This window comes from Pongo abelii, chromosome 9 (genome assembly GCF_028885655.2).
Source record: "Pongo abelii isolate AG06213 chromosome 9, NHGRI_mPonAbe1-v2.0_pri, whole genome shotgun sequence".
Classification (NCBI taxonomy): Eukaryota; Metazoa; Chordata; class Mammalia; order Primates; family Hominidae; genus Pongo; species Pongo abelii.
Genome location: NC_071994.2, coordinates 116,958,546 through 116,986,037, shown reverse-complemented (window position 1 = coordinate 116,986,037; position 27,492 = coordinate 116,958,546). Strand labels below are relative to the sequence as shown.

General features: G+C 40.9%; 1 protein-coding gene across 28 annotated transcripts in view; it reads left to right on the top strand.

Annotated features, from left to right (window-relative positions):
• Positions 1–16,559, top strand: part of USP28 (ubiquitin specific peptidase 28) — a 76,765-nt gene extending 60,206 nt beyond the window's left edge. For 12 of the 28 annotated variants that reach the window (XM_054525103.2, XM_024255653.3, XM_054525112.2 and 9 more), the window contains 12 exons: positions 711–781; positions 2,159–2,387; positions 5,145–5,336; positions 5,959–6,098; positions 6,260–6,445; positions 7,822–7,917; positions 9,352–9,530; positions 9,650–9,728; positions 10,524–10,603; positions 11,119–11,242; positions 12,723–12,918; positions 15,002–16,559. In XM_054525103.2, coding sequence (XP_054381078.1) covers positions 711–781; positions 2,159–2,387; positions 5,145–5,336; positions 5,959–6,098; positions 6,260–6,445; positions 7,822–7,917; positions 9,352–9,530; positions 9,650–9,728; positions 10,524–10,603; positions 11,119–11,242; positions 12,723–12,918; positions 15,002–15,177 — 1,748 coding nt within the window. In that variant the 3' untranslated portion in view covers positions 15,178–16,559. The remainder of the gene's footprint in view (positions 1–710; positions 782–2,158; positions 2,388–5,144; positions 5,337–5,958; positions 6,099–6,259; positions 6,446–7,821; positions 7,918–9,351; positions 9,531–9,649; positions 9,729–10,523; positions 10,604–11,118; positions 11,243–12,722; positions 12,919–15,001) is intronic. The other 16 variants (XM_024255647.3, XM_024255646.3, XM_024255651.3 and 13 more) reach the window with 2 other exon arrangements.
• The last annotated feature ends 10,933 nt before the right edge of the window (positions 16,560–27,492 follow it).

Below are 27,492 nucleotides of genomic sequence, written 5' to 3'. Positions count from 1 at the left end.
AGATCTCCCCCTCAAAATTTCTGGGAAATGATCACCTTTGCTGAGATTTTTCTGCATCAACTGATTTCTGTTTCTGTGGTAGATTATCTGAACTCCAGCTTAGGTTGACCCAGATTTAGCTTTTCTGGACTTCTACTCTTCAGCCTTTTCTATATGAAGCATGCTTTACTGAAGGTTAATGAGGCAGAGTATTTGAGCAGTATGCACAATGTAAAATTGGATTATTCAGCATTGTATTCTTAAAAAGCCCTTTGACCTCATTGCCCATATTGCTCAGACTAGCCTTACCCCCCTTCCTTTCTCCTTTTGTCTAGGGAACAAAAAGATGATGGAAATTCCAGATTCTTCCCGGATTCCTATTCAGAGAAATTTAGCCTTACCCTTTGTTCTGCTTTCTCATTTCAGATCCTGTCTGAGGCATACATTTTACAGCCAAGTGATCCATTAAGATCTTTTCCTAAACAGCTTACTCTTTAAGAAATTTTGGCAATTATAAAAAATAATTTTTTAAAACCTTAATATAATTATATTGAACTAAAAAGCCTTCATAACCTAAAGTACTAGCTGCTTTAAAACTGTATACTGCTTCGTGGTTCATAGAGGGAAGCTGAAATCATTAGGACTTTAGCAATATTCTTTGCTTAGTTGAAGTAGCCTGTGTGACATAGAATGAGATCATTTTAATGAAGCTTTTTTCTTTTTCCAAACAGATTTAAAGAATTGTATTGCAAGTACTACTCAGACTATTGAACAGATGTACTGCGATCCTCTCCTTCGTCAGGTAGAATGAAAATTGATGGGAAAGTAGTCAAGGCATGTGCTAATGGTAGATACAAAAATAAACTTTGATAGTTTTCTTTTAAACCCAATGGGAATCCCCGTAAGATATAAGAATAAACTTAAGATATAAATTGATGTTGTTCTGTTTCTTTATTTTAGGCTAAAGAAAGCAATATACCTTTTACCAACAACAGGACCTAACACATACTTGTTTGAATTCTGCCACATGGAATTTTTTCATATTGTAGAAAGGTTTGCTGTCAGATACTAATAAAAATTACTTACAGAATGGTACTTTAAGTAGTGCAGTGGGAAAAACTGAGCTGGAGAACAGTTATCTTTTCTTTCCCAAAGTTCCATGATTCTTCGAGATCTTTAATTTAACAATATGCTTTCAAGCTTTATTTCTGTAATAATAAATTCCAAAAGAGAGTTAGGACAGAAATTCTTAACTATCCACAGAAGTATTTGTTAGAATAAATTCTGGGAATGGAGGGGTAAGCAGCCTCCAGGAGTGTCTCTCAACCTATTCTGGTTAGGGGCATGGACTTTCAGTGGCTTCTGTGTGAATGACTGGAATGGGCAGAATGGCTGTAGGAGGAGAGCCCTGTTTCTAGAATGGCATTGAGGCACAGTCCCATTGCTTAACAGGAATGCACCATGTAAAACTCAGGCTTCCCCATTTTTTCTTCTGTGTTAATTCAAAAATCTTCACCAGTAATTAAAATAGGTCAAAGTAAGTGTAAATTTAATTTGATTCTGTGACTGATTTTCATCTCTTTTACCAGTATTTAGTTAGCATTTAAGCATTGCTCTATGTTCTCCATACTGAAAATATACAAATGTGCTTTTCAAATGTTGTAACAAACAAGTATGTCATTAAAAGGGGCTTCACTCCAGATAGATAAGTGATCACTTAACTCTAAGAAGCATGTGGCTGAATTAAATATGTTAACTTAAATTTTGGTGCCAAATAAAATAGGCATGGAACAAAATAGCTGCTAACCTTTGTAGGTCCCAAATATGCTAAGCATTTTCAGCGTGAGTGGTCAAGGTGATTCTATTTTTAGATAAACAGGGTTTTGAATTAGAAGGATGCATATGTTTAGGTTATGTTTCGTTTTAGATCTGAGGAGTTTAGAGTTGAAAGTCTTCAGAGAGGTCATGTAGTTCAGCGATCTGGTTTTCAAGATTTGGGAACTGAGACATAATTGATCCATTCCAAGGCTGTGTTTTTGTGGACTACATCTTGAATCAACAAGATGTTTTAATATGAACCCCACATTAATCACATCATAAACAGTAATTTCTTAATAACCTGAACTTTATCAGATTACTTTGCTTCACCTGACTGGGGAATGTACATTCTGACTTACAGGTGCCTTATCGCTTGCATGCAGTTCTTGTTCATGAAGGACAAGCAAATGCTGGACACTATTGGGCCTATATCTATAATCAGCCCCGACAGAGCTGGCTCAAGTACAATGACATCTCTGTTACCGAATCTTCCTGGGAAGAAGTTGAAAGAGATTCCTATGGAGGCCTGAGAAATGTTAGTGCTTACTGTCTGATGTACATTAATGACAAACTACCCTACTTCAATGCAGGTAAAAATATCTTGGCAGAATCTATAGATTGGGGAAAATCTGTACTGCTCAGGGAGAAGAACAGTCTTGTACTGCTTTTAAAAAAATTTACAACTTACTATTATATAATAATAGATTTAAAAAATATAGACAGTATAAAAGGAAATGAAAAGGAAAAACAAGTTTGCTTTACTACTTTCTTCCTTGACCATGGGTCCCACTCCCCAACAAGTATACAATGTTAGGTTTCTTATGTAGTCTTCAAGACACATTGTATACATATGCTAGATTCTATTTATCTGTATCTTCCCCTCCCCCTTTTCCCCAAATAGATTATTTTTCCATTCAACTCTGAACCTTTTTCATTAATCGAATATTTAGCAATCTCTATATTTTTAGAAAAAGAATCTTAACTGTTTAACAACTATATAGTAATTCATTGTGTGGAATACACATATTTTAAAAATTTACTCGTAAATAGACTTTAATTCTCTAGTTGTTGTTGTTTTTAGTGACATTTTTTTTTTCCTGCCCCATCTCATGGTGCTGATAGTACATATATTTTTGCACCCTTTGGAGAATAACTAAATTTTTTATTTCTCTTTTTTTTGAGACAGAGTCTTGCTTTGTCGCCCAGGCTGGAGTGCAGTGGCGCAATCTCAGCTCACTGCAGCCTCCGCCTCCTGGGTTGAAGTGATTCTCCTGCCTCACTCTCGCAAGTAGCTGGAATTACAGGTGCCCACCACCATGCCTAGCTGATTTTTGTATTTTTAGTAGAAACGGGGTTTCACCATCTTGGCCAGGGTGGTTTTGAACTCCTCACCTCAGGTGATCCACCTGCTTCATCCTCTCAAAGTGCTGGGAATTACAGTTCCACAACTGTCCCAAGATTCAAATACAATTCTCCAAATTCTGTGGTGTTTTCAACTTACATTATTCTCTCTTTCTTTCACATCCTCTATGAGAGGTCTTATGATGAGCATTTTATAAGTAAGATAATAGAAAGCTTTTGCCTTTAGTATTCAAACTTTACTGTGTGGCTTAAGAAAACATCGCCCCGGCATGGTGGTTCACGCCTGTAATCCCAGCACTTTGGGAGGCTGAGGCGGGCGGATCACTTGAGACCAGGAGTTGAAGACCAGCCTGGCCAACATGGTAAAACCGTGTGTCTACTAAAAATACAAAAATTAGCCGGGCGTGGTGGCATGTGCCTGTAATCCCACCTACTTGGGAGGCTGAGGCAGGAGAATCGCTTGAACCTGGGAGGCAAAGGTTGCAGTGAGCTGAGATCATGCCACTGCACCCAGCCTGGGCAAGAGTGAGACTGTCTCAAAAAAACAAACATGTAAGGTGTTCTGTCCAGGCAGCACGTTATCTTTCTGATTTGCTAGTGTGGTTGGGGATTAGGGAATGGAGAGGATGATCATTGAACAGTAAGTGATATTCACAATTGTATATTTGTGCTGTGAAGGAATGAATAGCTGCTTGAATGTACTAGCTGTTGGTAGTATATAGGAGCGTTGTTATTGCATGCATGGTTTATTTTTATATTATAGAAACAAACAAGTGGAAACTGTCATTTGCTTAGTGAAAAGGCTGATTAATGGCAACCAGTAAGTGAATGTGTTAATCTGCTATAGACTTTTTTTTTAAATTGTTTTGGTCACAGGGTTAGCAAATGAAATTTAATATGTTATTGATATCCTTGCCATTAAAGCCAGATATTATTGACCATTTCACCATTGTATCAAATTGCTTTCTCATAGTACCGAATTGTGTGAAAGTTAATGGTATAAATGTCTTGAAATTCATCTCTAACCTTTTTGAAATGGGCATTCTTATCCACCAAATGCAGTGGTTAAATGGATAAAACTGTTTAGCTTGAAATTTTTATTGGCATTAATGATTTTCTGAATTTCCCTGAAATGATTGGTATATCCAGTGATTGACAGTGACCAGTTTTCAAATCTTTTTTTTTTTTTTTTTTGAGATGGAGTCTCACTCTGTCTCCCAGGCTGGAGTGCAGTGGCGCAACCTCAGCTTACTGCAACCTCAGCTTACTGCAACCTCTGCCTCCCAGGTTCAAGCGATTCTCCCACTTCAGCCTCCTAAGTAGCTGGGATTACAGGCATGCGCCACCACGCTTGGCTGATTTTTGTATTTTTTTTAGTAGAGACAGGGTTTCACCATGTTGGCCAGGCTGGTCTTGAACTCCTACCTCAAGTGATCTGCCTGCCTTGGCCTCCCAAAGTGCTGGGATTACAGGCGTGAGCCACTCGGCCCACTTTCCATATCTTTAACTCTGTATTATTCATTCACTTAGCAGATGTTTAATGAGTGCTTACTAAATGTCAGGCACTGTTATCAATTGTTGCCCTTACATTGTCCATACAGGTTGAGCATCCCACATGTGAATATCCAAAATCCCAAATGCTCCAAAATGCACAAAACTTTATGAGCCTTTTTCATTACATGATGCTGAAACGGAATGCTCATTGGAGCGTTTTGAATTTCAGATGTTGGATTTTAGGATTTGGGATGCTCAACTATAACTAATGGTGCAGATTTTCTAAAATATGAAAAAAATTTGAAGTCCAAAACACTTCTAGTCCCAAGCATTTTGGATAAGAGATACTCAGCCTGCATTTCTGATGGATTCTATGTGTATGTATTTTTAGTTAGGAGTAAGATAAAGATGAAATACCCCGCTTTCTTCTTTTCTAAAGAGGATGTTTTGGTTCCTTTTGACCTTTTAACTCTATCTTTGCTTTTCCTCAGAGGCAGCCCCGAGTGAATCAGATCAAATGTCAGAAGTGGAAGCCCTATCTGTGGAACTCAAGCATTACATTCAGGAGGATAACTGGAGGTTTGAGCAGGAAGTAGAGGAGTGGGAAGAAGAGCAGTCTTGCAAAATCCCTCAAATGGAGTCCTCCACCAACTCTTCATCACAGGACTTCTCTACATCACAAGGTATCTGAGAAGGCATTTATGCCAGTGATCCAGTAACATCTCATGCTGTACTCCCCTAGCCAGCCCTACACCCTTCAGCTGGCTAGGTGATGCCACAGTCTTCACAGTATGTTTCATATACGGTTGGTATGCCAGGTACAACCTGATGGAATGAATTGTGGCATTAGAATGTGATTTCTGATGAACAGAAGCAGTATCAGAAAGACTAACTACCTGTGACCTTCACTGTGTGTATAGTTTTGCTTATTACCCAGGTTATGGGAGAAACTATGATAGGATTAATAGGTAGACTTTATGAAAACCATTCTCCAAAGGTGATCTTCCTAAAAGATGCTTGTTTGTAGAAAGTTTTCTTAATGGATAGAAATATGACAAAGTTGGGAGTGCATTAAATTTTACAGAATCATCTGTGGGTTGAGAGTTTACAGACTTTATCAATAGAGTTCTTGCTGAAGTAGCCATTTCTTATAGTTATTAATTTCTAGGGAAGATCTGCATAGGCTTTGTAAAAAGCTATGTTAACAGGGTTGTATATTAAACTGTATACATTCTGCTTGCTTTTTAGCTGAGCGTTCTAGACTTTATCATTAGATGCTAAGACCTTTGTACAATTCTTTATCAGAGCCTTCAGTAGCCTCTTCTCATGGGGTTCGCTGCTTGTCATCTGAGCATGCTGTGATTGTAAAGGAGCAAACTGCCCAGGCTATTGCAAACACAGCCCGTGCCTATGAGAAGAGCGGTGTAGAAGCGGCACTGAGTGAGGTGAGAATGACTGGGAAGCCCAAGTTCAGGAGAGCCGGGCTTTCAGCAGCAATGGCCAGTTTTCTCACATTTCTATTATTCTGTGTCTCTGCTGCATTTAACCAACCCCTTTTTATTTCTCCTGTTTTTTCTTACTCTTTCTCCCCACTCTGCTGCCACAGCTTAAAGAAGCTGAACCCAAGAAGCCCATGCCCCAGGAAACAAACCTTGCAGAGCAGTCAGAACAGCCCCCAAAGGCTAATGATGCAGAGTCTACTGCCCAGCCTAATTCTGAGGTCTCTGAAGTCGAGATTCCCAGTGTGGGAAGGATTCTGGTTAGATCTGATGCAGATGGATATGATGAGGAGGTACAGAGATGAGTGCAGGATATAGTTGTTTGTTGTCAGTCTTATATTTCCTTCTCTTGTGACTATATTAAGGTATCTGCCAATAGCTGATATTTTCTCATTGCAAAAAATGATTGTCAAGAAAGCCTATTTGGTTTTGACCTTAGTTACCATTATTTAAAAGATAGCCATGTTTCTATTGTATAGCGCTCCCAGCATATGTATATCTACCCAGGCTTATACTTAATGGGGCCACTGCAGAGTCTAGATTGCTCAGAAAAGTAAAATTAAGTTCCCTTTTTGGTATTATGGACAAAAGATTGCCTTCTAATTTAAAGTAGGGAATCTTTTTTTGGATATTAGTCCATTGTTTTACCTCCAGATATAAATTTTTCAGTTGTCCAGTGAGCTAAACAAATGTGGATTGAAGTTATTTTTAATTGTAAAGGAATTCTATAGGAAGAAGCTATAGAACCCCAAGTTATTTGTTGTCTGTCTCCTCTTCAATTGCACTGCACATAAACAATAATGACTTCTGTCTCTCTCAGATTTCTGGTTTTTTTCTGTGGGGTATTAAAAAACAAAAAAGTATTGACAAGGCTGGGCATGGAGGCTCACGCCTGTAATCCCAGCCCTTTGGGAGGCCAAGGCGGGTGGATCACCTGAGGTCGGGAGTTCAAGACCAGCCTGGCCAACATGGTGAAACCTGTCTCTACTAAAAATACAAAAATTAGCTGGGCATGGTGGTGTACACCTATAATCCCAGCTACTTGGGAGGCTGAGGCAGGAGAACCGCTTGAACCCGGGAGGCGGAGGTTGCAGTGAGCTGAGATCGCGCCATTGCACTCCAGCCTGGGCGACAGAGCGAGACTCTGTCTCCCAAAAAAAAAAAAAGGTCCAAAAGTCCTTGAAAAGTTTTTACTTTATGGAGTCATATTTGTATAGTCGCTAGTTTCCAGACTATTTTAAATGTACTGTTTATCCTAGTAAAACTCTAAAGTATTTGTGTGTTTAAGATATACACCCAAAGTACAGAACTAAATTGGAATTCTGACCTTAGACACTTCCCCTCTGAGAACTATAATTTAATTTAATTCTTCAGCAGTGCCATATTGGGAGATATTTTTAGGCGTACATCTTTCTTCATCCTACTGAATTAGAACATATAGTGTAGGAATAGCTTGTCTTGGGCAGGGTGTTGACATTATATAGAAGGACAGAGGCAGTGGGTGCACATAGGAATGGGTGTGTGAAACTCAGCTTGCAATAATACATGCTGGCCAAAGAGCACACTGCTCTGCTGCCCTTTAGCACTCTGTTCAGCCTGCTTTCATACAGTCTTCTGCTGAACCTTTCTTCTCTCCTTTCTCTCTGTGTTTTGTGCCCCCTTGTGGTAGGTGATGCTGAGCCCTGCCATGCAAGGGGTCATCCTGGCCATAGCTAAAGCCCGTCAGACCTTTGACCGAGATGGGTCTGAAGCAGGGCTGATTAAGGTATCTCTGTTTTTAAAATTCTAATTTTTACAATATAGGCATCATAATATTGGGGAAATAATTCTATAAGAAGGGAAAAAATGGGGTTAAGGCTGGGTGTGGTGGTGTGTGCATGTAGTCCCAGCTACTCAGGAAGCTGAAGTAGAGACTCACTTGAGCTCAGGAGTTGGAGGCTGAAATGTACTGTGATTGCACCACTGCACTCCAGCCTGGGCAACATAATGAGATCCCATCTCTTCAAAAAAAAAAAAAAAAAAAAAGACTGGGCACAGTGGCTCACACCTGTAATTTAGCACTTTGGGAGGCCCAGGAAGGAGGCTTGCTTGAAGCCAGGAGTTCAAAACCAGCTTGGTCAACATAGTGAGACCCCCATCTCTACTAAGGAATTTTTTTTTTTTTTTTTTTTAATTAGCTGGGCATGGTAGCACATACCTGTAGTCCCAGCTAATTCGGAGGCTGAGGCAGGAGGATCACTTGAGCCCAGGTGTTCAAGGCTGCAGTGAACCATGATTGTGCCACTACATTCCAGAGTGAGACCCTGTCTCCAAAAAATAAAAAAAAAGTCTTCTGTGAAGTGAAATATGAAACTCCCTTTCCTGTCCAACTGATGAACAAGCTGTTCACTTCTCTTCTATTGACCCTAACCCAGCCTTGGCTAGCAGTAACATTCTCTGTGACACCTAGCCTGGCTTTTCATTGTTGTTGTTAGGAGTTGTCTGTTAGTAACACTGAGTTAGATTGTGCCTTTGTAATTTTGAGGCCATAACAAAGCAGGCCGTGTTTTTAAAAATACTTGAGTAAAATTGCATTTGTATAGATGCTTAAAGTTTAAGTCATTGACACATAAGGATCTGCCTTTTATAACAATTAAAACTAAATATTTGTTTTTCTGAGAACTTTATGAGAAAACTGAATTTCTTAAGAGTACAGTAGGCTGGGTGCAGTGGCTCATGCCTGTAATCCCAGCACTTTGGGAGGCCAAGGTGGGTGGATTGCTTGAGCTCAGGAGTTCGAGACCAGCCTGGGCAACATGGCGAAACCCCATCTCTATCAAAAATACAAAAATTAACTGGGCATGATGGTATATGCCTGTAGTCCCAGCTACTTGCAGGTGGGAGGATCACCTGAGCCCAGGAGTTCAGGGCTGCAGTGAGCTGTGATCATGTCACTGAACTCCAGCCTGGGTGACAAAGTGATACTCTGTCTCAAAAAAAAAAAAAACAGTATGTTTTTGGTGCCAGAATGCTAAAAGAGTTTCATCCCTTAGGAAATGTAAGAAACTTAAAAATTCCATAGTTGTTTTTGTAATTCCTGGATACGAATTTTTTAGAAGTCTTTTTAGAGTTAAGAGACTGCCTAGCTCCTAGGCATCAATTTCTGTGTGCAGAAGCCCACAGCACACTATTTTCTAACTATTGATTCTGCCCTTAATAGGCATTCCATGAAGAATACTCCAGGCTCTATCAGCTTGCCAAAGAGACCCCCACCTCTCACAGTGATCCTCGACTTCAGCATGTCCTTGTCTACTTTTTCCAAAATGAAGCACCCAAAAGGGTAGTAGAACGAACCCTTCTGGAACAGTTTGCAGATAAAAATCTTAGCTATGATGAAAGGTGAGAAGAGAATATTCAGGTGAATCCCTCCTTGGTCTGGGTCGGGCTAGACGGATTCCTCTGTTGGGGAAGTTTTGCCCTGTGCCTTTTAATTGCTTTCTGAACTTTTTCCCACACAGATCAATCAGCATTATGAAGGTGGCTCAAGCGAAACTGAAGGAAATTGGTCCAGATGACATGAATATGGAAGAGTACAAGGTAAAGTCTTTTCTTTAAGTCTATAGAGCAAAAACATTAATTCCTGAGGTAAATGGTACCTGAGGCAAAATGAACAATTTTGTGCTATTACAAACTGACTTGTTCTCCCACTTTTCCCCCAAAATCCTGGTAAAGAATGGATAAATGATATTTTCTTGCCCTCAGAATAGTAGGTCTCTTTATTTTCATTCCTCAATTAGAGTGAGTCAGCATTTCACTTCCCTTAAATACCTATTTTAGCCTTGTCCTAGGCAGTAAAATTCTTGAAATCATGCTTTTGTTTTGTTTTAAATGGTACAGTTTTAAAAATACGGATTAAAATACATAGCTACACATGTTTTCAATTGCATCCTATGTAAAACAATGTTATATACCACCCAAGGTGTATTCACCACACTTACTGAACTTGAACTTGTTCTGTATGACTAGAAATGTCCATGTCCTTCTATATTTTCAATATCTGGATGGTTTTACCAGTCCCAAAGAGGTCATTCACTTAAGCTAGAGCTGAATGTCTTTGACATAGCTGTTAGAAATAAGGATAAAATCCAAAGCTCGTAGGAAATAAATACTTCTGTTACTCAAGTGAAAGGAACAGAACATTGAAAATTAGGGTCAGTGGTAGACTTTTATTTTAAATGTTGAGTAGGTTTTTATCTGAAAGCTTTTGTTTGTTATTTTTGTGGCTAGCCAGATGTGCTCAGTAAATATTTGTAATGAATTTAAAACTTAGATGGAAAGGACACTAACAATTTATTATGATCATAATTATTAATGATTGTCATTCTTTTTCAGAAGTGGCATGAAGATTATAGTTTGTTCCGAAAAGTGTCTGTGTATCTCCTAACAGGCCTAGAACTCTATCAAAAAGGAAAGTATGTTGGCCTTTTATTTTACCAAGATTATTAGTCAGGATGCTGTTCTCTATAGATGCCTACCTGGGAATACTAAGAGTCACAGCCATGCATAACCTCCCTTGTCACATACACTAGTGTGACTCTTCTCTTGCAGTGCTTCGGTTTTGCTCTAAACATCACACATGGTTTTTCATCCTTCACATGATGAGATGTATTAGCCGAGAGATATATTGTGCCAGGCTGTCTTTGTGATCAATGAAGATGAACTCAGAAAATGAATTGTTGAGTTGACATGGACTCTAGTGAGCATTTCTTGTTTTAGAGATGGGAAAAGCTGAGGCCTAGGGAAGTTTCATATTTGCTTTGGATGGCTAGGCCAATTTGTAGAAGAGCTGAGACTGGCTACGGTCTTTGGCCCTTCACTTTTTCATAATTGCAGCCAAGTAGATTCTTGAAATGGGGAAAAGTGAGGTCTAAGCCCTAGATTTTAGTAAAAGAGCACTCAGCTGTTGTTTATCTCCCATTTTTCTAAGGTACCAAGAGGCACTTTCCTACCTGGTATATGCCTACCAGAGCAATGCCGCCCTGTTGATGAAGGGGCCCCGCCGGGGGGTCAAAGAATCCGTGATTGCTTTATACCGAAGAAAATGCCTTCTGGTTTGTACTGTTCGTAAAGCCTTAAGGTTTTTTTGTTGTTTACCTCTGCTCCTTGAAGCCAGGAGAATATATGGCTTTCAAAACAGAGTATCTCCAGCAGGTTGTAGATTTCCCCCCCAGAATTCTCATGAACAGTTTTACATTGGAACAGGTTTTTTTTCAGTTACTTTTAGTGAATGTCATTCTTCTTCAATGATAACTGATAGAAGTTAAGATGAGAATCAGTCATCCCTCTGTGTGCCCTTCATGTGTGCCTGCATTATAGATTTTATCACATTGCTTTCCTACTAGGTTGTAAATTCCTTGAGCACAGATCCTTTTCTCACTCAGCCATTTCCTCTGTGCCTGTCATGTAGGAAGCATGTAATAAATGTGTGTGGAAGGAATGCACCATTTTTTCCATGTTCACATTTAAGCTGGTAGACTTAAAGTTTTAGTGACTTCTGACACTCCATTTTTTTTAAATAAAGGTAGGAACTGTAAGAATTGGTCCTGCTGTTCTGATAACATCATTGTCACATACTAGTGAAGACTAACTCTCTCCTGGCCTGATTTGTACTGTATAACTACATGGAAAGGCAGACCTACATCCCCTTGCCTCCCCAGGGGTTTATGTGATGTGTGTCCTCCGGAGAACTGTAAAGGGGTGGCCTGCCTTCAGAGTGTGGGCTTGTGTGTGTTTTCACCAATACCCAGCAAATTTGCCCTTCACAGAAGTCAGGCCAATATTTCTACCACTGCCTTGGCCTTGTTCATACCGAATGGGTGAGATTAAGTCATGACATATACTCAATAGCTTTATTTTCTGATTTATACTTTGACATCTGTATTAGTTATAGGTGTGGCAGGGCCACTTTGAAGCTGAAAAGGGATCTTGTTGATTTGATGGATCTGAATTTTATTAGAGTCATGTTTTTATATTTTAAATCACCAAATAGATTGACATTTTGAATATCCTACTCAGCTTCTGAAGTAATGCAATTATAGGGATTTAGACTCTTTCCATTATTGAGTCCCAACCCCTAGTGTGCATCAGAATCATATAGGGAGCTTTCAGACAGTCGTGAAGCTCAGGCCTCTCCCTAGCAATTAAACCAGAATCCCTGGGAAGGGCCCTGGGCGTCAGTATGTCTTCTGCAGGTGATTCTGATGCTCAGAGGAGATAGAGAACCAGTGAATAGGTCTTTGGTTGAAACAGGTGTTAAGCATGACCTTGACTTACAAGTTTAGGCCAATGGGTCATAAACTTCACAGCATTAGAATCACTTTGGGAGCTTTCATAAAATCCCAATGTCCCGGTCATCTAAACACTAATTAAATCAGCTTATCAGAAGTGGGAACCAGGCATCAGTAGTTTTTAAAGATCCCTAAGTACATCCAATGTGCAGTAAAGTTTGGGAACCACTTGTTTAGACTGTTATTAAAGAGATATTTATCTTTTTCAGACTTTTTCCCACCTAATTCTACCTTTTATCTGTAGGAGCTGAATGCCAAAGCAGCTTCTCTCTTTGAAACAAATGATGATCACTCTGTAACTGAGGGCATTAATGTGATGAATGAACTGATCATCCCCTGCATTCACCTTATCATTAATAATGACATTTCCAAGGATGATCTGGATGCCATTGAGGTCATGAGAAACCATTGGTGCTCTTACCTTGGGCAAGATATTGCAGGTATATGCTCTTGCTAATAATAATCTAAGGTTTTGAGAATTCTAGAAATTGCAGTGTTCTCACTTGATAGCACTGGTTGCCAAACCTTTTTAAGGAATTGGAACCTTCTAGCATATAAGTAAATTAAAAATGGATCTGCTCTATTGAAACAAGAGGAGGGAGCCTGGGCCTCTGCCCCTCTTAACCTCCCTTTAGCTTCCCCATGACTGCCAAATCACCTCCATGGGCAACCAACAAGCCTGGTTTGAAAAAAGTCACTGCTCTCCAGGAATGTCAGACTTCCATTACTCTCTCATGTGCCAAAAGATGAACTCTTTTGTAGTTTAAAAATCAAAATCTGGCTGGGCGCAGTGGCTCACACCTGTAATCCCAGCACTTTGAGAGGCCGAGGTGGGCGGATCACCTGAGGCCAGGAGTTCAAGACCAGTCTGGCCAACAAGGCGAAACCCCATCTCTACTAAAAATACAAAAATTAGCTAGGTGTGGTGGTGGGCGCCTGTAATCCCAGCTACTTGGGAGGCTGAGGCAGGAGAATCGCTTGAACCTGGGCAGTGGAGTTTGCAATGAGCCGAGATAGCACCAGTGCAATCCAGCCTGGGCCACGGAATGAGACTCCATATCCAAAAAAAATAAAAATAAAAATAAAAAAATCATGCAGAGTATGGTTATGGGAGGGGTGCCTTGATGAATCTTGATGAATTTTTTCTGTGGCTTGAAGTTATATAGCATATTAACTGATGACTTCAAGATTAATCAGTGGAATATCCTTGCTTGTTTAAAGCATCTTGAGGAGGGAACCTAAAGCTGGTTGTTTTAGGTGAGTTCAGTAGACTTGGAAAATTGTTATATATTCTGATGTGAATCCTCTTTGTTAGCTTCTCACTGACATAGGGATACTCTGTTGATAGGGCTGGGCACAGTGGCTAACACCTGTAATCCCAGCACTTTGGGACGCCGAGGTGGGTGGCTCACTTGAGCCCAGGAGTTTGAGACCAGCCTGGGCAACATAGTGAGACCTTGCCTCTACAAAAAATGAAAACTTAGCTGGGTATAGTGTAGTCCTAGCTACTCAGGAGCCTGAGGTGAGAGGATTGCTTGAGTCTGGGAGGCCGAGGCTACAGTGACCCAAGATCATACCACTGCACTCCAGCTTGGAGTGAGACCCTATCTTTAAAAAACAAACAAACAAAAAAGGCCTGGAGCGGTGGCTCACGCCTGTAGTCCCAGCACTTTGGGAGGCTGAGGGAGGCGGATCATGAGGTCAGGAGATCGAGACCATCCTGGCTCACACGGTGAAACCCCGTCTCTACTAAAAATACAAAAAATTAGCCGGGCGTGGTGGCGGGCACCTGTAGTCCCAGCTACTCGGGAGGCTGAGGCAGGAGAATGGCGTGAACCTGGGAGGCAGAGCTTGCAGTGAGCCGAGATGGCGCCACTGCACTCCAGCCTGGGCGACAGAGCGAGACTCCGTCTCAAAAACAAAAAAAAAGATACTCCATTGACTTGTTCAAGTGTTTAAGTTGATAGTATTTATTTAAAAATCCTGTAATAGCTAGTTGCCATGTGTTTCCCTTTACTGTCTTCAGTTTTTATTTAGACCAAGCTTGTCCAACCTGAAGCCCAACACAAATTTCTAAACTTTCTTAAAACATTATGAATTTTTTTTTAACCTCATCAGCTATTGTTAGTGAGGTTCATGTGTGGCCCAGGGAAGCCAAAAGACTGGACACCCCTGATTTAAAACCATGTGTATACACTGATATATTGTAAACATTTGAAAGAAAATAATTACCATCATATCTATGTTAGAGTATCATATCTACTTCTTTGTATTTTAAGAAGACAATTGGTTAGAAGACCCTTTCATAATAAAGTAATTATATAGTGTTATATAGCAGTGAGCTAAAGTTTGGTTTATTTGCCTTTGCTCCTGGTTTGGCCTGAAGGAATGATCATTTATTAGTAGCTGGCCAGCATAATGCTTTGACCTTTGAGGTTAGGTAAGGGGCTAATAGAAGGCTTGTTCACTTTTACTCAGAAATCTGTTTAGCTGTGTTTGTAACCATCTGTTTTCCCTCCACAGAAAATCTGCAGCTGTGCCTAGGGGAGTTTCTACCCAGACTTCTAGATCCTTCTGCAGAAATCATTGTCTTGAAAGAGCCTCCAACTATTCGACCCAATTCTCCCTATGACCTATGTAGCCGATTTGCAGCTGTCATGGAGTCAATTCAAGGAGTTTCAACTGTGACAGTGAAATAAGCTCCCACATGTTCAAGGCCCATTCTGGTTCCTGGCTGCCTGCCTCTTGCACAGAAGTTCGTTGTCATAGTGCTCACCTTGGGAAAAGGATTAGGTGGGCACATAAGATTCCGATTCAGACCACAACCATGCTGCATGTGTAAAGAAGGATTGAAAATAAAATTGCACTTTTAAGGTACAAAATCATAAAAGCTATTTCACTAGAAAAGGCAGAAAGCAGTGTATTAAGGTGTTGAATTACGCCAGAATACCTGAAATGCCTTGTACCTACAACAATGCTTAGGCTTTTCTAAGCCCTTGCCACTTTTAAAATTATCCTTCAGGCATAAATATTTTTGACAGCAGAATAGAAGAATGATTCATGAGAACCTGAACCAGATGAACAGCTTACTAGTTATTTTATCAAATACAGATGACATTTAAAAATTCTTAACTACAAGAGATTAGAAATATAAACCTTGCCTGGCTCTTGCCAGGAGATAACAAAATGGGTTGCTGATGAACTGCACCCTTTTACATGTGGGTAGAATATAAGCTCACATGGCAGTGAGATGTTGAAAAGTCAAGAGACCTGTCTCTCTCCTTTCTTTTCTATCTTTGAGTAAACCAGAAAACCTCATACTCAGTCCTCAGTGAAAGAAAGTATTAAGGACTTTAGACAGAACAGCATCGTGTAACTTGACTGAAGATCATGCATTAATAGTTATTAGGCATTTAGGTAAAATTTTCTAATACCTAAAAATTGTCAAAAAACAGTCAGTAGGGCTACTGCTGGCCCAAAGACCATTTTGGTCCACCTCCTCTTTTTTGCTCTTTTTTTTTTTCCTGAGACAGTCTCACTGTGTCGCCCAGGCTGGCGTTGAGTGGTGCAATTGCAGCTCGCTGCAAACTCTGTCTCCTGGGCTCAAGTGAGTCTCGTGCCTCAGCCTCCCGAATAGCTGGAATTACGGCATGCACCACCACACCTGGCTAATTTTTGTATTTTTAGTAGAGATGGGGTTTCACCATATTGGCCAGGCTGATCTCTAACTCCTAGCCTCAAGTGATCTGCTTGCCTCAGCCTCCCAAAGTCTGGGATTGCGGACAAGCCACTGTACCCGGCCTTCTTTTTTGCCCCTAAAAGTAAGGGATGTGGGTTTGTACAAAAAAAAAAAAAAAAAGCGGGGGGGGGGGGAAAGAAAGAAAAAAGCAGCATACATATGCAAAATTATATATATATATGTATATGTAGAGAAAAATACTTCCCGTTGATCATTTTTAAAAGGCTTCTGATTGGATATTGTGTTTTAACCAAATTTTAAAGATTAATGGAATCATGAAAGGGAAAAAAATTGATACAACTATGCAGATTTTATAAATGTGCAATAAAAGTATTTGTTTTACCTTTGGTGTGCAGCATGGTCTTTATTTAAATATATATTTTCCATTTGGGAAATGGACATACTTGGTATTTGTCTTGTTCCAATTTTTCTTCTTTAAAACCAAAAAGCAGATTAAAGAGTTGATAAACTGGATGGTGACTGAAGCGCCAGTGTTTGAAATAAAAGGCAACAGTCAATTCTTGAGCAGTACCTAGTGGTAACTGATACTTTTTAATCTCATTGGCTATTTGCATTGCATGTAAGCTTATCTACTTTGTAATTTGTCAAATTTTAGAATGCAAAAACAGCAATTTTCTTAGAATGGAGTTTCTTATATAATCATTCCTCAGCAGACACTGGCAATTGCTCCCAGGACCCCTGCATATACCAAAATCCATGCATACTCAAATTCTGTAGTTGGCTTTGCAGAACCTACATATAGGAAAAGTTGACCCTCCATACGCTTGGGTTTTCACATTCTGTGAATACTCTATTTTCAACCAAATATCCTCCTGAGACTCATGCAGTTCAAACCTGTGTTTTTCAAGGGTCAAACTGTATTTTGATTAATGGTAGGCCATGCTTTACAGATATTCAGAGGTGCTTTAGTGTTTTAAAACTCATCGCAAAGATTTGTTTCATGGGAAGTTGATCAATTTTCTTACTGATTACCCTTTACAATTTAACATTCTGTGTACCACCATTTGCCTTTCACTTTTTAATCCCTGTCAATATTGAGTCCTGTGTGCAGTGCTTCAGTTGTATTATTTTACTTAACCCTGGGATGACAATAGGGACCATGATTTATCCAAGGTCATAGATCTTGTAAGTGGTAGAACTAGGACACAAATGCTTCGTGTGTCTGACTTCATAGCCTGTGCTTTTAACAGCTGTTCAACTGTCCTTGGTAATCGTGTGAAATATTTTGTTTTGTGTCTCCTTCACAGTAGTTATTTCCTGATCAGCTATTGGGAATCTACAGTTGGCCAAGAAAGGAACGGATGGACATCTGGAGTGTGGGGTGCTGAGTAGTCTGTATCATTTGGATCCACCAGGGGGAGTGCTGAGAACTATTAATAGTTTCTTATTCCTAACAGTAGCTGGCTGCCTTTATAGGTACAACCAAAGGCCTCCACAAACTAAGGTCTCAGACTGGTTTGTTTGTTTGTTTCCCAGCTGTCAGGCTAAGCATTTTTTTTTTTTTTTTTTTTTTTTTTGAGACAGGGTCTCACTCTGTCCCCCAGGCTGGAATGCAGTGGCACAATCTCAGCTCACTGCAACCTCTGCCTCCTGGGCTCAAAAGATCCTTCCACCTCAGCCTCCCAAGTAACTGAGACTACAGTTGTGCACCATCATGCCCCGCTAATTTTTGTATTTTTAGTAGAGACAGGGTTTTGCTGTGTTGCCCAGGCAGGTCTCAAACTCCTAGGCTCAAGTGATCGCCTCACCTTGTCCTCCCAAAGTGCTGAGATTACAGGCGTGAGCCACTGTGTGTGGCCTGGTTTTTATCTTTTTAAAGGATTGAGAAGAATAAGGATATGAGGAAGAAGAAACCTATGTGACCCTTACCCAAAATGATTCAAGAGTTTGGGATACTTCACCTCAGCGTAAATTCTCTTGAGACTGGATTTAGACTGGGTTAACTGGAATTGCAATCATCTTCTGTTTGGGTTTGTTAGCTCCTTTAAGAACTAGCAGGCATACCAACTCATTTTTACCCTATCCAAGAACATACGAGGTAGATAACATACAACAAAACAATTAAATGAATAAGAGGGATCAAGTGGAGTGCTGGGAATGTAGCAAGGGTAGGATAGAAGGGGGAATTAATTGTGCCAGAAGTCATGTAGCTGTTAGTTTATTCATTTTCCTTGCTTAGTTTATTGGGTTTCATTGTATGACCATATTCACCATTTATTGTCCTTTGAGCTTCCCATGTTTGGCTGTTAATGCACAATCCTACCAAGAACATTCATTGTACGTGTCTTTTGATGCACACATGAATGCATTTCTATTGGTGTATAACTAGAAGTAAAATTACCAGGTCATATAACCAAAGAGGTTATACCAGTTTGATCCCACCATCGGTTTATGAGTTCCAGTTGCTCCATATGCTTGTCAACATTTGGTTTTATCAGTTTTTTTAATTGTAGCCATTCAGGAAAGTGTGCAGTGACAATCTCATGATTTCAATGTTCGCTTCCCTGAATTCTGACAACATCGAGCATCTCCTTTGGTCATTATTTTTTGTAAAATACCTATTTAGGTCTTTTGTTCATTTTTGTTGTTGGATTTATTGTCTTTAACCTATTGATTTATAGGAGTTATTTTTATCTGCTAGTTATGGAGCCCTTATTGGTTGTATGCATTGCATGTATCTTCTTCCACTCTGGCTTTTCACTCTTGGTGTCTTGATGAAAATAAGTTTTTGATATTAATATATTTGAATCTATTCATCTTTTCTTTCATGGTTAGTGCTTATCATGTCCTCTTGAAATTATTACCCAAGGTCATAAAGTTACTCTGTTACCTTCCGGAAGTTTCACCTTTTTTTTTGAGACAGAGTCTCACTCAGTCACCCAGGCTGGAGTGCAGTGCTCACTGCAGCCTCTGCCTCCCGGATTCCAGCGGTTCTCCTGCCTCAGCCTCCCAGGTAGCTGGGATTATAGGCATGTGCCACTATGCCCGGCAACTTTTTGTATTTTTAGTAGAGATGGGGTTTCACCATGTTGGCCAGGCTGGTCTTGAACTCCTGATCTCAGGTCATCCGCCCGCCTCGGCCTCCCAAAGTGCTAGGATTACAGGCGTGAGCCACCGCGCCCAGCCAGGTTTCACCTTTGATAGTTGATTGATCAAGCCCTGTTTATTGAAAACATCATCCATTTTCCAGTGCCTTGCACTGCTACTTTTGTCATAAATCAGATGTGTTCACAGCGGTCTGTTTCTGGGCTCTTTTGCCTGTCCCATTATCCTATTTGTCTGCTTGTACCAATATTGCACTTTTTTTCTTTTTTTGAAATGGAGTCTTGCTCTGTCGCCCAGGCTGCAGTGCAGTGGCGCGATCTCGGCTCACTGCGACCTCTGCCTTAGGGTTCAAGTGATTCTCCTGCCTCAGCCTCCTCAAATAGTTGGGACTACAGGCACATACCACCACACCCAGCTAATTTTTGTATTTTTAGTAGAGATGGGGTATTGCCATTCTGGCCAGGCTGGTCTTGAACTCCTGACCTCAGGTGATCTTCCCACCCTGGCCTCTCAAAGTGCTAGGATTACAGGCGTGAGCCACCGCGCCCTGCCTTCACACTTTCTTAATTCGTATAGCTTTGTAACAAGTCTATTTCTGGATTTCTGGTAAAAAAAAAAAAAACAAAAAAAAAACTTCCCTCCAGTTTTGTACTTCAAGATTGTCTTGGCTATTCATTTTTTGTTTGTTTGAACAGGGTCTCGTCACCCAGGCTGGAGTGCAGTGGTATGATCATGGTTCACTGCAGCCTCAACCTCCCAGGTTCAAGTGATCCTCCCATCTAGGCCTGTTGAGTAGGCCTCAACAGTAGCTTGCCACAACACCTGGCTAATTTTTGTATTTTCTGTAGAGATGGAGGTCTTACTATATTACCCAGACTGGTCTTGAACTCCTGGGTTCAAGTGATCATCCCACAGTGCTAGGATTACAGGCATGAACCACTGAGGCCGGCCTCTTGGCTATTCTTGATCCTTTGCATTTTGGCATAAATTTTAGGATCAGTTCGTTAGTTTCACACATGCACACACAAATCTCCAAGTATTTTTTTTTTTTTTTTTTTTTTTTGAGACGGAGTCTGGCTCAGTTGCCCAGGCTGGAGTGCAGTGGCGCAATCTCGGTTCACTGCAACGTCCGCCTCCCGGGTTCATGCCATTCTCCTGCCTCAGCCTCCCGAGTAGCTGGGACTACAAGTGCCCGTCACTACGCCCGGCTAATTTTTTGTATTTTTAGTAGAGACGGGGTTTCACCATGTTAGCCAGGATGGTCTCGATCTCCTGACTTCGTGATCCGCCCGCCTCGGCCTCTCAAAGTGCTGGGATTGCAGGCGTGAGCCACCGCGCCTGGCCAAGTATTTTTGATTAAGTTTACAATGACCAGAGATAATTTGGGAAAAACTGATATCTGCATGGCATATCTTATTTTTTAAAGGTTTTTCTTAATTTTTTATATAAAGGTCTTCCACCTCTTCCAAAAGATTTATTCCTGGGTTTTTTTAAGTTTTGACATTCTGGGTAAATGTCATTTTTCAGATTGCATTTTTATTTCTTCTCATATCTAGAAGTGAATTGATGTTTAATAGTTTATAGACTTCAGAAGATTTCTTATATACATAATTAGGTGATCTGCAAATGATGACTTTTATTTCAGATTCTTACAATTTTTATTTTTCTTGCCTGATTACACTTATTAGGACCTTTGGTACAATGCTGAATATATAGATGGTGAAAAGTGGGCATCTTTGTTCCCTAGTATCTGGTGGAGGGGGGTTCGATATTTCACCATTAAGTATGCTGTAGGTTTGTTGTAAATTCCACTTATTAGGTAGAAAAAGTTTCCTTCTGTTACTAGTTTGCGGAGTTTTTTTTAAGCTTGAATTTTATCAAATGCTTTTATTTATGTCGAGATGATTACATAGGTCTCTTTCTTTATTCTGTTAATGTGTGAATTACATTTCTTGATTTCCAATATTAAACCAGCCATGCGTTGTCAGAATAAAGTAAATTTGACCATGATATTTTTTATATGTAGGTGGATTTTTGCATGAATATTCATAAGACAGATGGGCCTTGTATTTTCATTTCTCATAATGTGCTTGTTAAGGTGTTGGTGTCAAGATTATTCTGGCCTTATTGAATGCATTGGCAAGTTGTCTTGTTTTCTATGCTCTGGAAGAGTGTGGGTAAAATAGGGTTATTTCTTCCTTGATGATTGGAAGAATTCATTGTTGAAGCCATCTGAGCCTGGAATTGTCATTTTGGTTTGTGGGAATGCTTTTAATTATAGATGTAGTTTCTTTCAGATATGTGGGGTTTTCAGATCTTTCTGGTTGCTTCTTTGTATCAGTTTTGGAAAATTATTAGAAGTGTGTCCATTTTATCTAAAATTAAAATTTTATTTACAGGAAGTTCATAATTTTATCTTGTGACTATTTATTTATTTATTTATTTAGAGACAGAGTCTTGCTCTGTCGCCCAGGCTGGAGTGCAGTGGTGCAGTCTCGGCTCATTGCAACCTCCGCCTCCCAGGTTCCAGCGATTCTTCTGCCTCAGCCTCCTGAGTAGCTGGGATTATAGGCGCGCACCACCATGCCCAGCTAATTTTTGTATTTTTAGTAGAAATGGGGTTTCACCATGTTGGCCAGGATGGTCTCGATCTCTTGACCTCGTGATCCACCCGCCTCAGCTTCCCAAAGTGCTGGGATTACAGGCGTGACCCACTGCACCCAGCCCTTTTTCCTGCATTTTTAATAAAAAAAAAACTCTTCGGTGGTGGTCGTTAACCTTGGCTTCTGATTCAGAATCAGCTGTGTCACTTTAAAAAATACAGCTGCTGAGGCCTCAACCCTACAGATACTGAGTTGTTAGACTTGGTCTGGGCCATCGATGCTTTTATGGTTTAAAAAGCATCACAGGTGATTCTGATATACAGTCACAATTGAGACCTACTTATTCATATAACTTTATTTATTTTTCTTTTCTGAAACTGTCTCACTCTGTCACCCAGGCTGGAATGCAGTGGCATGGTCATATCTCACTACAGCCTCGACTTCCTGGGCTCGAGTGATCCTCCTGCTTCAGCCTCCTGAATAGCTGGGACTACAGGCATGAGCCATCATGCCTGGCCTATAGAACTTCTATACCTACTGGAAAAAAAAAAAGGATTTTACATTATCATCAACACTTTATGGTTTTATAAAAAGTCTGTAGAACCTCCTTCAATGATAGATTAAAGGTTACATACCTTTTAAATTAATACTTTTTATCTCCTGCACATTCTTCATGTTAAACTTGACTCTAATGGAGATATAGAAATATGTATATAATTTTCTGTATAGTTAGCCTTTCCTTTAATTACCAAAAACTCATCAGTTCCTTAAGGTTTTCTCGTAAGTTGAAGTTCTGAGCTAATCATTCATTACATTACTTTTTCCTGAGCCTTTAAAAAAATTCTCTACCTTCTTAAGTTGTCGAACAATAAACTGACACATTGATTTACTATAAGTCTGAGTAGAACTGGCTTAAGAGAGGTGTGTGTGTGTGTGTGTGTGTGTGTGTGTGTATAGTAAAGGGACACAAGCATAGGTGAGAATTAAGAGATTTTAAGGATGTTAACATGTCTTCCTTTTAGCACCCTTGGCTTGGGCACAGTGGCTCACGCCTGTAATCCCATCACTTTGGGAGGCTGAGGTGGGTGGATCACTTGAGGTCAGGAGTTCAAGACCAGTCTGGCCATCACAGTGAAACCCCATCTCTACTAAAAATACAAAAATTAGCCAGGTGTGGTGGTGGGCACCTGTAATCTCAGTACTTGGGAGGCTGAGGCAGGAGAATCGCTTGAACCCGGGAGGCGGAGGTTGCAGTGAGGCGAGATTGCACCACTGCACTCCAGCCGGGACAGAGTGAGACTGTCTCAAAACAAAACAGCACCTTTGATTGCTGCATTGCCCATTAAGTTGTTGGCTAGTTATGATGACCCCTCAATCTCCTTGTTGTGTTATCTGATTGCCATTTATAGACAAGAGAATAGAATCTATTCCAGGAATGGGTCCAACAAGGCACAAACCTCGCCTCTTTCTTTTTCAAAAGAAGATAAGCCTGGGTTATCCCTGCTATCCCAGCAGGACAAGAAATTATCATAATTAATGAGTAGGAATATTAACTTTGAGTACAAGTAGAGGTTAGAAACCATCTGAAGAATTTAGATGACTTGGAATTGATAAGCTGGCACAAAAGTGGTACCCAGGAATGCCAATAGTGAGCTCTCAAAATTAAATATTTGCTGGTCCTGATATGAGTAGAATTCATGGAGGGATGGTTGGTTTTCTATCTAGAGTCCTGGTGATGGGCTGGATGTTTCACTGCATGGTGAAGACGATCTTCCCAAATTAGCACTTAGATTTTAACAGCCAGGGCAGAATCCCTAGTGATGACTTGAAAGTAGTATTGTCGTTCACAAAGTCATCTCGACTATCTCTACTTATGGAATAGCCAGAGCTCATTCATAGGTTAAGCAGTTCTACAGCTTTCCTGATAAGTCATTACTGAATTAGTATGTCTTATAAGTTGTGGTTCCATGAAAAGAATAGTGACATTGGAATCTGGCAGATCTGAGTTCAAATACTGGCTGAACCTTTTTTTCTGGTCTATAAAATGAAAATATTTACCTGGGGGCTGTGTTTTAAGGGTTAAAGAAAAGAATAGACAGCAATGACTCAGTGTACAGATGCAGAGATGCAAAGGCAGTTCTCACAGGGAAATTCATCATCTGGGCAAGAATTTTAAGGGTTATCCTGACCTGCATAGGGCCCACAGGTGGGTTTTAAATAATTGGAGTTTATTATCAAGGTATCCAGGGAGCTATGGGCCTCTGGCAAGTGGATGTGTTCATATTAGCCAGTGTGACTGGAAAACAGTGTTATTGAAGGGATTGGGGCTTATGCTTGATAAAAAATTGCAGTATTTCAGATCTGATTGAGCTGAGTGTGATGGTGCATGCTTGTAGCTTGAGCTACTCCAGAGGATGAGGCAGGAGGATCGCTTGAGCTCAGGAGCTCAAGGTTGCAGTGAGCTATGATCGCACGACTGCATTCCAGCCTAGGCAACAGAGGGAGACCCTGTCTCTTAAAAAAACAAACAAACAAAAAATCCAGATCTGACTCTTATCTTGTTTTAGATATATTTTTCTTTAGTCATCTTATTGAATGGCCTAAACTTGATTGATAGGGCATGATGAGTTGACAGCTTTATTTTTGTTTTTACTACTACTTTTTTTTTTTTTTGAGACAGAGTCTTGCCCTGTCGCCCAGGCTGGAGTGCAGTGGCACGATCTCGGCTCACTGCAAGCTCCGCCTCCTGGGTTCACGCCATTCTCCTGCCTCAGCCTCCCAAATAGCTGGCACAATAGCTGGGACTGTAGGCGCCCGCCACCACACCCGGCTAATTTTTGTATTTTTAGTAGAGACGGGGTTTCACCGTGTTAGCAAGGATGGTCTTGATCTCCTGACCTCATGATCCGCCCGCCTCGGCCTCCCAAAGTGCTGGGATTACAGGCGTGAGCCACCGTGCCCGACCTTTTTCTTCTTTTTTTTGAGATGAGTCTCACTCTGTCGCCCAGGCTGCAGTGAGTGCAGTGGTATGATCTCAGCTCACTGCAACCTCTGCCTCTTGGGTTCAAGCGATTCTCCTGCCTCAGCCTCCTGAGTAGCTGGGACTACAGGTGTCTGCCACCACGTCCAGCTAATTTTTGTATTTTTAGTAGAGACGGGATTTCACCATGTTGGCCAGGATGGTCTCGATCTCTTGACCTCATGATCTGCCTGCCTCGGCCTCCCAAAGTGCTGGGATTACAGGCGGGAGCCACTGCGCCCGGCCCACTATTACTTGCAAAATGATCTTTCCCTTCCTTGCTCCTTGATAGCATCTAAAAAAGATCTCAAAGGTTTATTGTCATGTATGAGTAGGAAAACAGAATTATTTTCATGTATGAAAGAGCCCAGACTAGTCTCAATCTAAATTCACTCTCATTCATTTCAGTGCTTCTCCCCTGTCCTTAGTTCAGGCCTCAGTCTGTGGTTCCGAGACCAGCAGTAAGGAAGGAGATGTAGGATTTCTTTCACTCTCCCTCCCCCATTCCTTCGGCTCACCCCCAATTTGGTTCCCTCAGAGCCTGGGGGAGGAGAGTTTATAGGAGAAAAAAGCAAAGGGCATTTTTTACTTAAAAAACTCAGCTGAGCGCGGTGGCTCACGCCTGTAATCCCAGCACTTCGGAAGGCCGAGGCGGGCAAATCACGAGGTCAGGAGATCGAGACCATCCTGGCTCACACGGTGAAACCCCGTCTGTACTAAAAATACAAAAAATTAGCCGGGCATTGTAGCAGGTGCCTGTAGCCCCAGCTACTCAGGAGGCTGAGGCAGGAGAATGACATGAACCCGGGAGGTGGAGCTTGCAGTGAGCCGAGATTGTACCACTGCACTCCAGCCTGGACGACAGAGCGAGACTCCATCTCAAAAAAAAAAAAAAACCAAAAAAAACCACAAAAAAACTGTCATTGTCTAGATGCAGTGGCTCATGCCTATAATCCCAGCACTTTGGGATGCTGAAGTGGGAGGATCACTTGAGCCCAGGAGTTCAGGGCCAGCCTGGGCAACATAGTGAGACCCTGCCTCTGTTAAAAAATAAAAATTAAATTAAAAAAACCCTGTCATTTATAATAGTCTCTTGATTCAATGTCCTTTATTATGACAGGAACCCAATTACTAGGTCTTGTTACTAGGTCTTGTAGGGGGCATTTTATGGGCTCTTCAGAGAGCCCTGTAGAAAACCTTCACACGCCATTCATTCCCTGATGGTTTGGGTTTTCTGGCTGACCTCTTACCATTCCTCTGGGGTCCTGCCCTAGTCATCCACACTTTCCAATGGCAGTTTGGAACATCACCCCAGTTGCCTTCTTCAGCACCCATTTGGGTATAGGACGTTCACCACCTTGTCCTAGTAAAAGGCAGAAGTGCAGGTGCTGCTGCTTTCCCACTCCAACAAGCCTCCTGCTTTCAGGCTGCTTCAGTGGAGGTCACACACCTGCCTCTAGGCCTCTGCCTAGGTTTTCCCAAGAGCTTTCTTGGGCTCCATTCTGGCTGCAGCAGAAGCGGGCCCACGGAGTTTCTGCGGCTCAGCAGGTTTGGGATTGGGGGTGTCTCAGATGCCAGTCTTCCCTCCTGGGAACAACTTGGATCTGCAAGTGGTTCTCTCAAGGTCCACCTCCATCCCATTCCTCACTAGGAAGGACAGAGAACATAATAATACTCTAAACTGTTATGAATTCCCTTCCAGGAATCCTCCCTTAGTGAGTCTGGACTCTTCTCTCCTGTAGGATGTTGGGAGTGAAGGTGGACCAGTTTGGACACCTCTTAGCAGCCCCTCTCTTTAGAATATAAGGCACTATCACCTATGGGACAAGGCTTTGAGGCTTTACTCAAAACTCTGGACAACAGAAAAGTTCGTTCCACATCCTATAAATGTAGATGGGATCATGACAAAAACAACTGGGTTAAAAAATAATCCATCAATTGATGGAGTAGAAAGGAAACTACATCTTCTTTTAGTTCCCTGTGAGACCAGTGACTGCAAACAAACATTTTCCTAACTGAGTTTCTTATTGTCCTAATCCTGGCTGCGAGGACACATCTCCTGGCCAGAAGCCCATGAAACTATTCTAACTTCTTTCCCATCCCCAAATCAGTTTACCTTAGGACTTTTCCCTAGAGCTAATTCAGAAGCTCAGAAGGGTTACAGATGAGTATTTTAATAGAGACCTTCTGGAATGCCTTCACTCCCAATGGTGAAATTTTCAACCCCAAAGACAGTTTGATGGAGAAGATAGCACCAAGTTCCTAAACTCTAACTGCATCAAATTTGTTGAGTCCCTGAGTTATTTTCCTCCACTACCTTGCACCTATTTTCCTCCACTACCTTGCACAATACTTCTGGCTTGAAATATTGATTGATTTATGTTTCTTTCTCTTTCTGATACATATGACTACACACCTCTCCATGTGTAACCACAATAAAGAAATGTTTTTGATTTGAGAATAATCTGCCATGGATCTATATAAGAAAAAACTTTGTTGAAGCTGTGATTTAATTAGTTCTATTTTTATTTCTCATTATTTCCCCCTTCAAAGCAGGTGGCTAAAAACAGTGGTAGTTTTAGGTGAA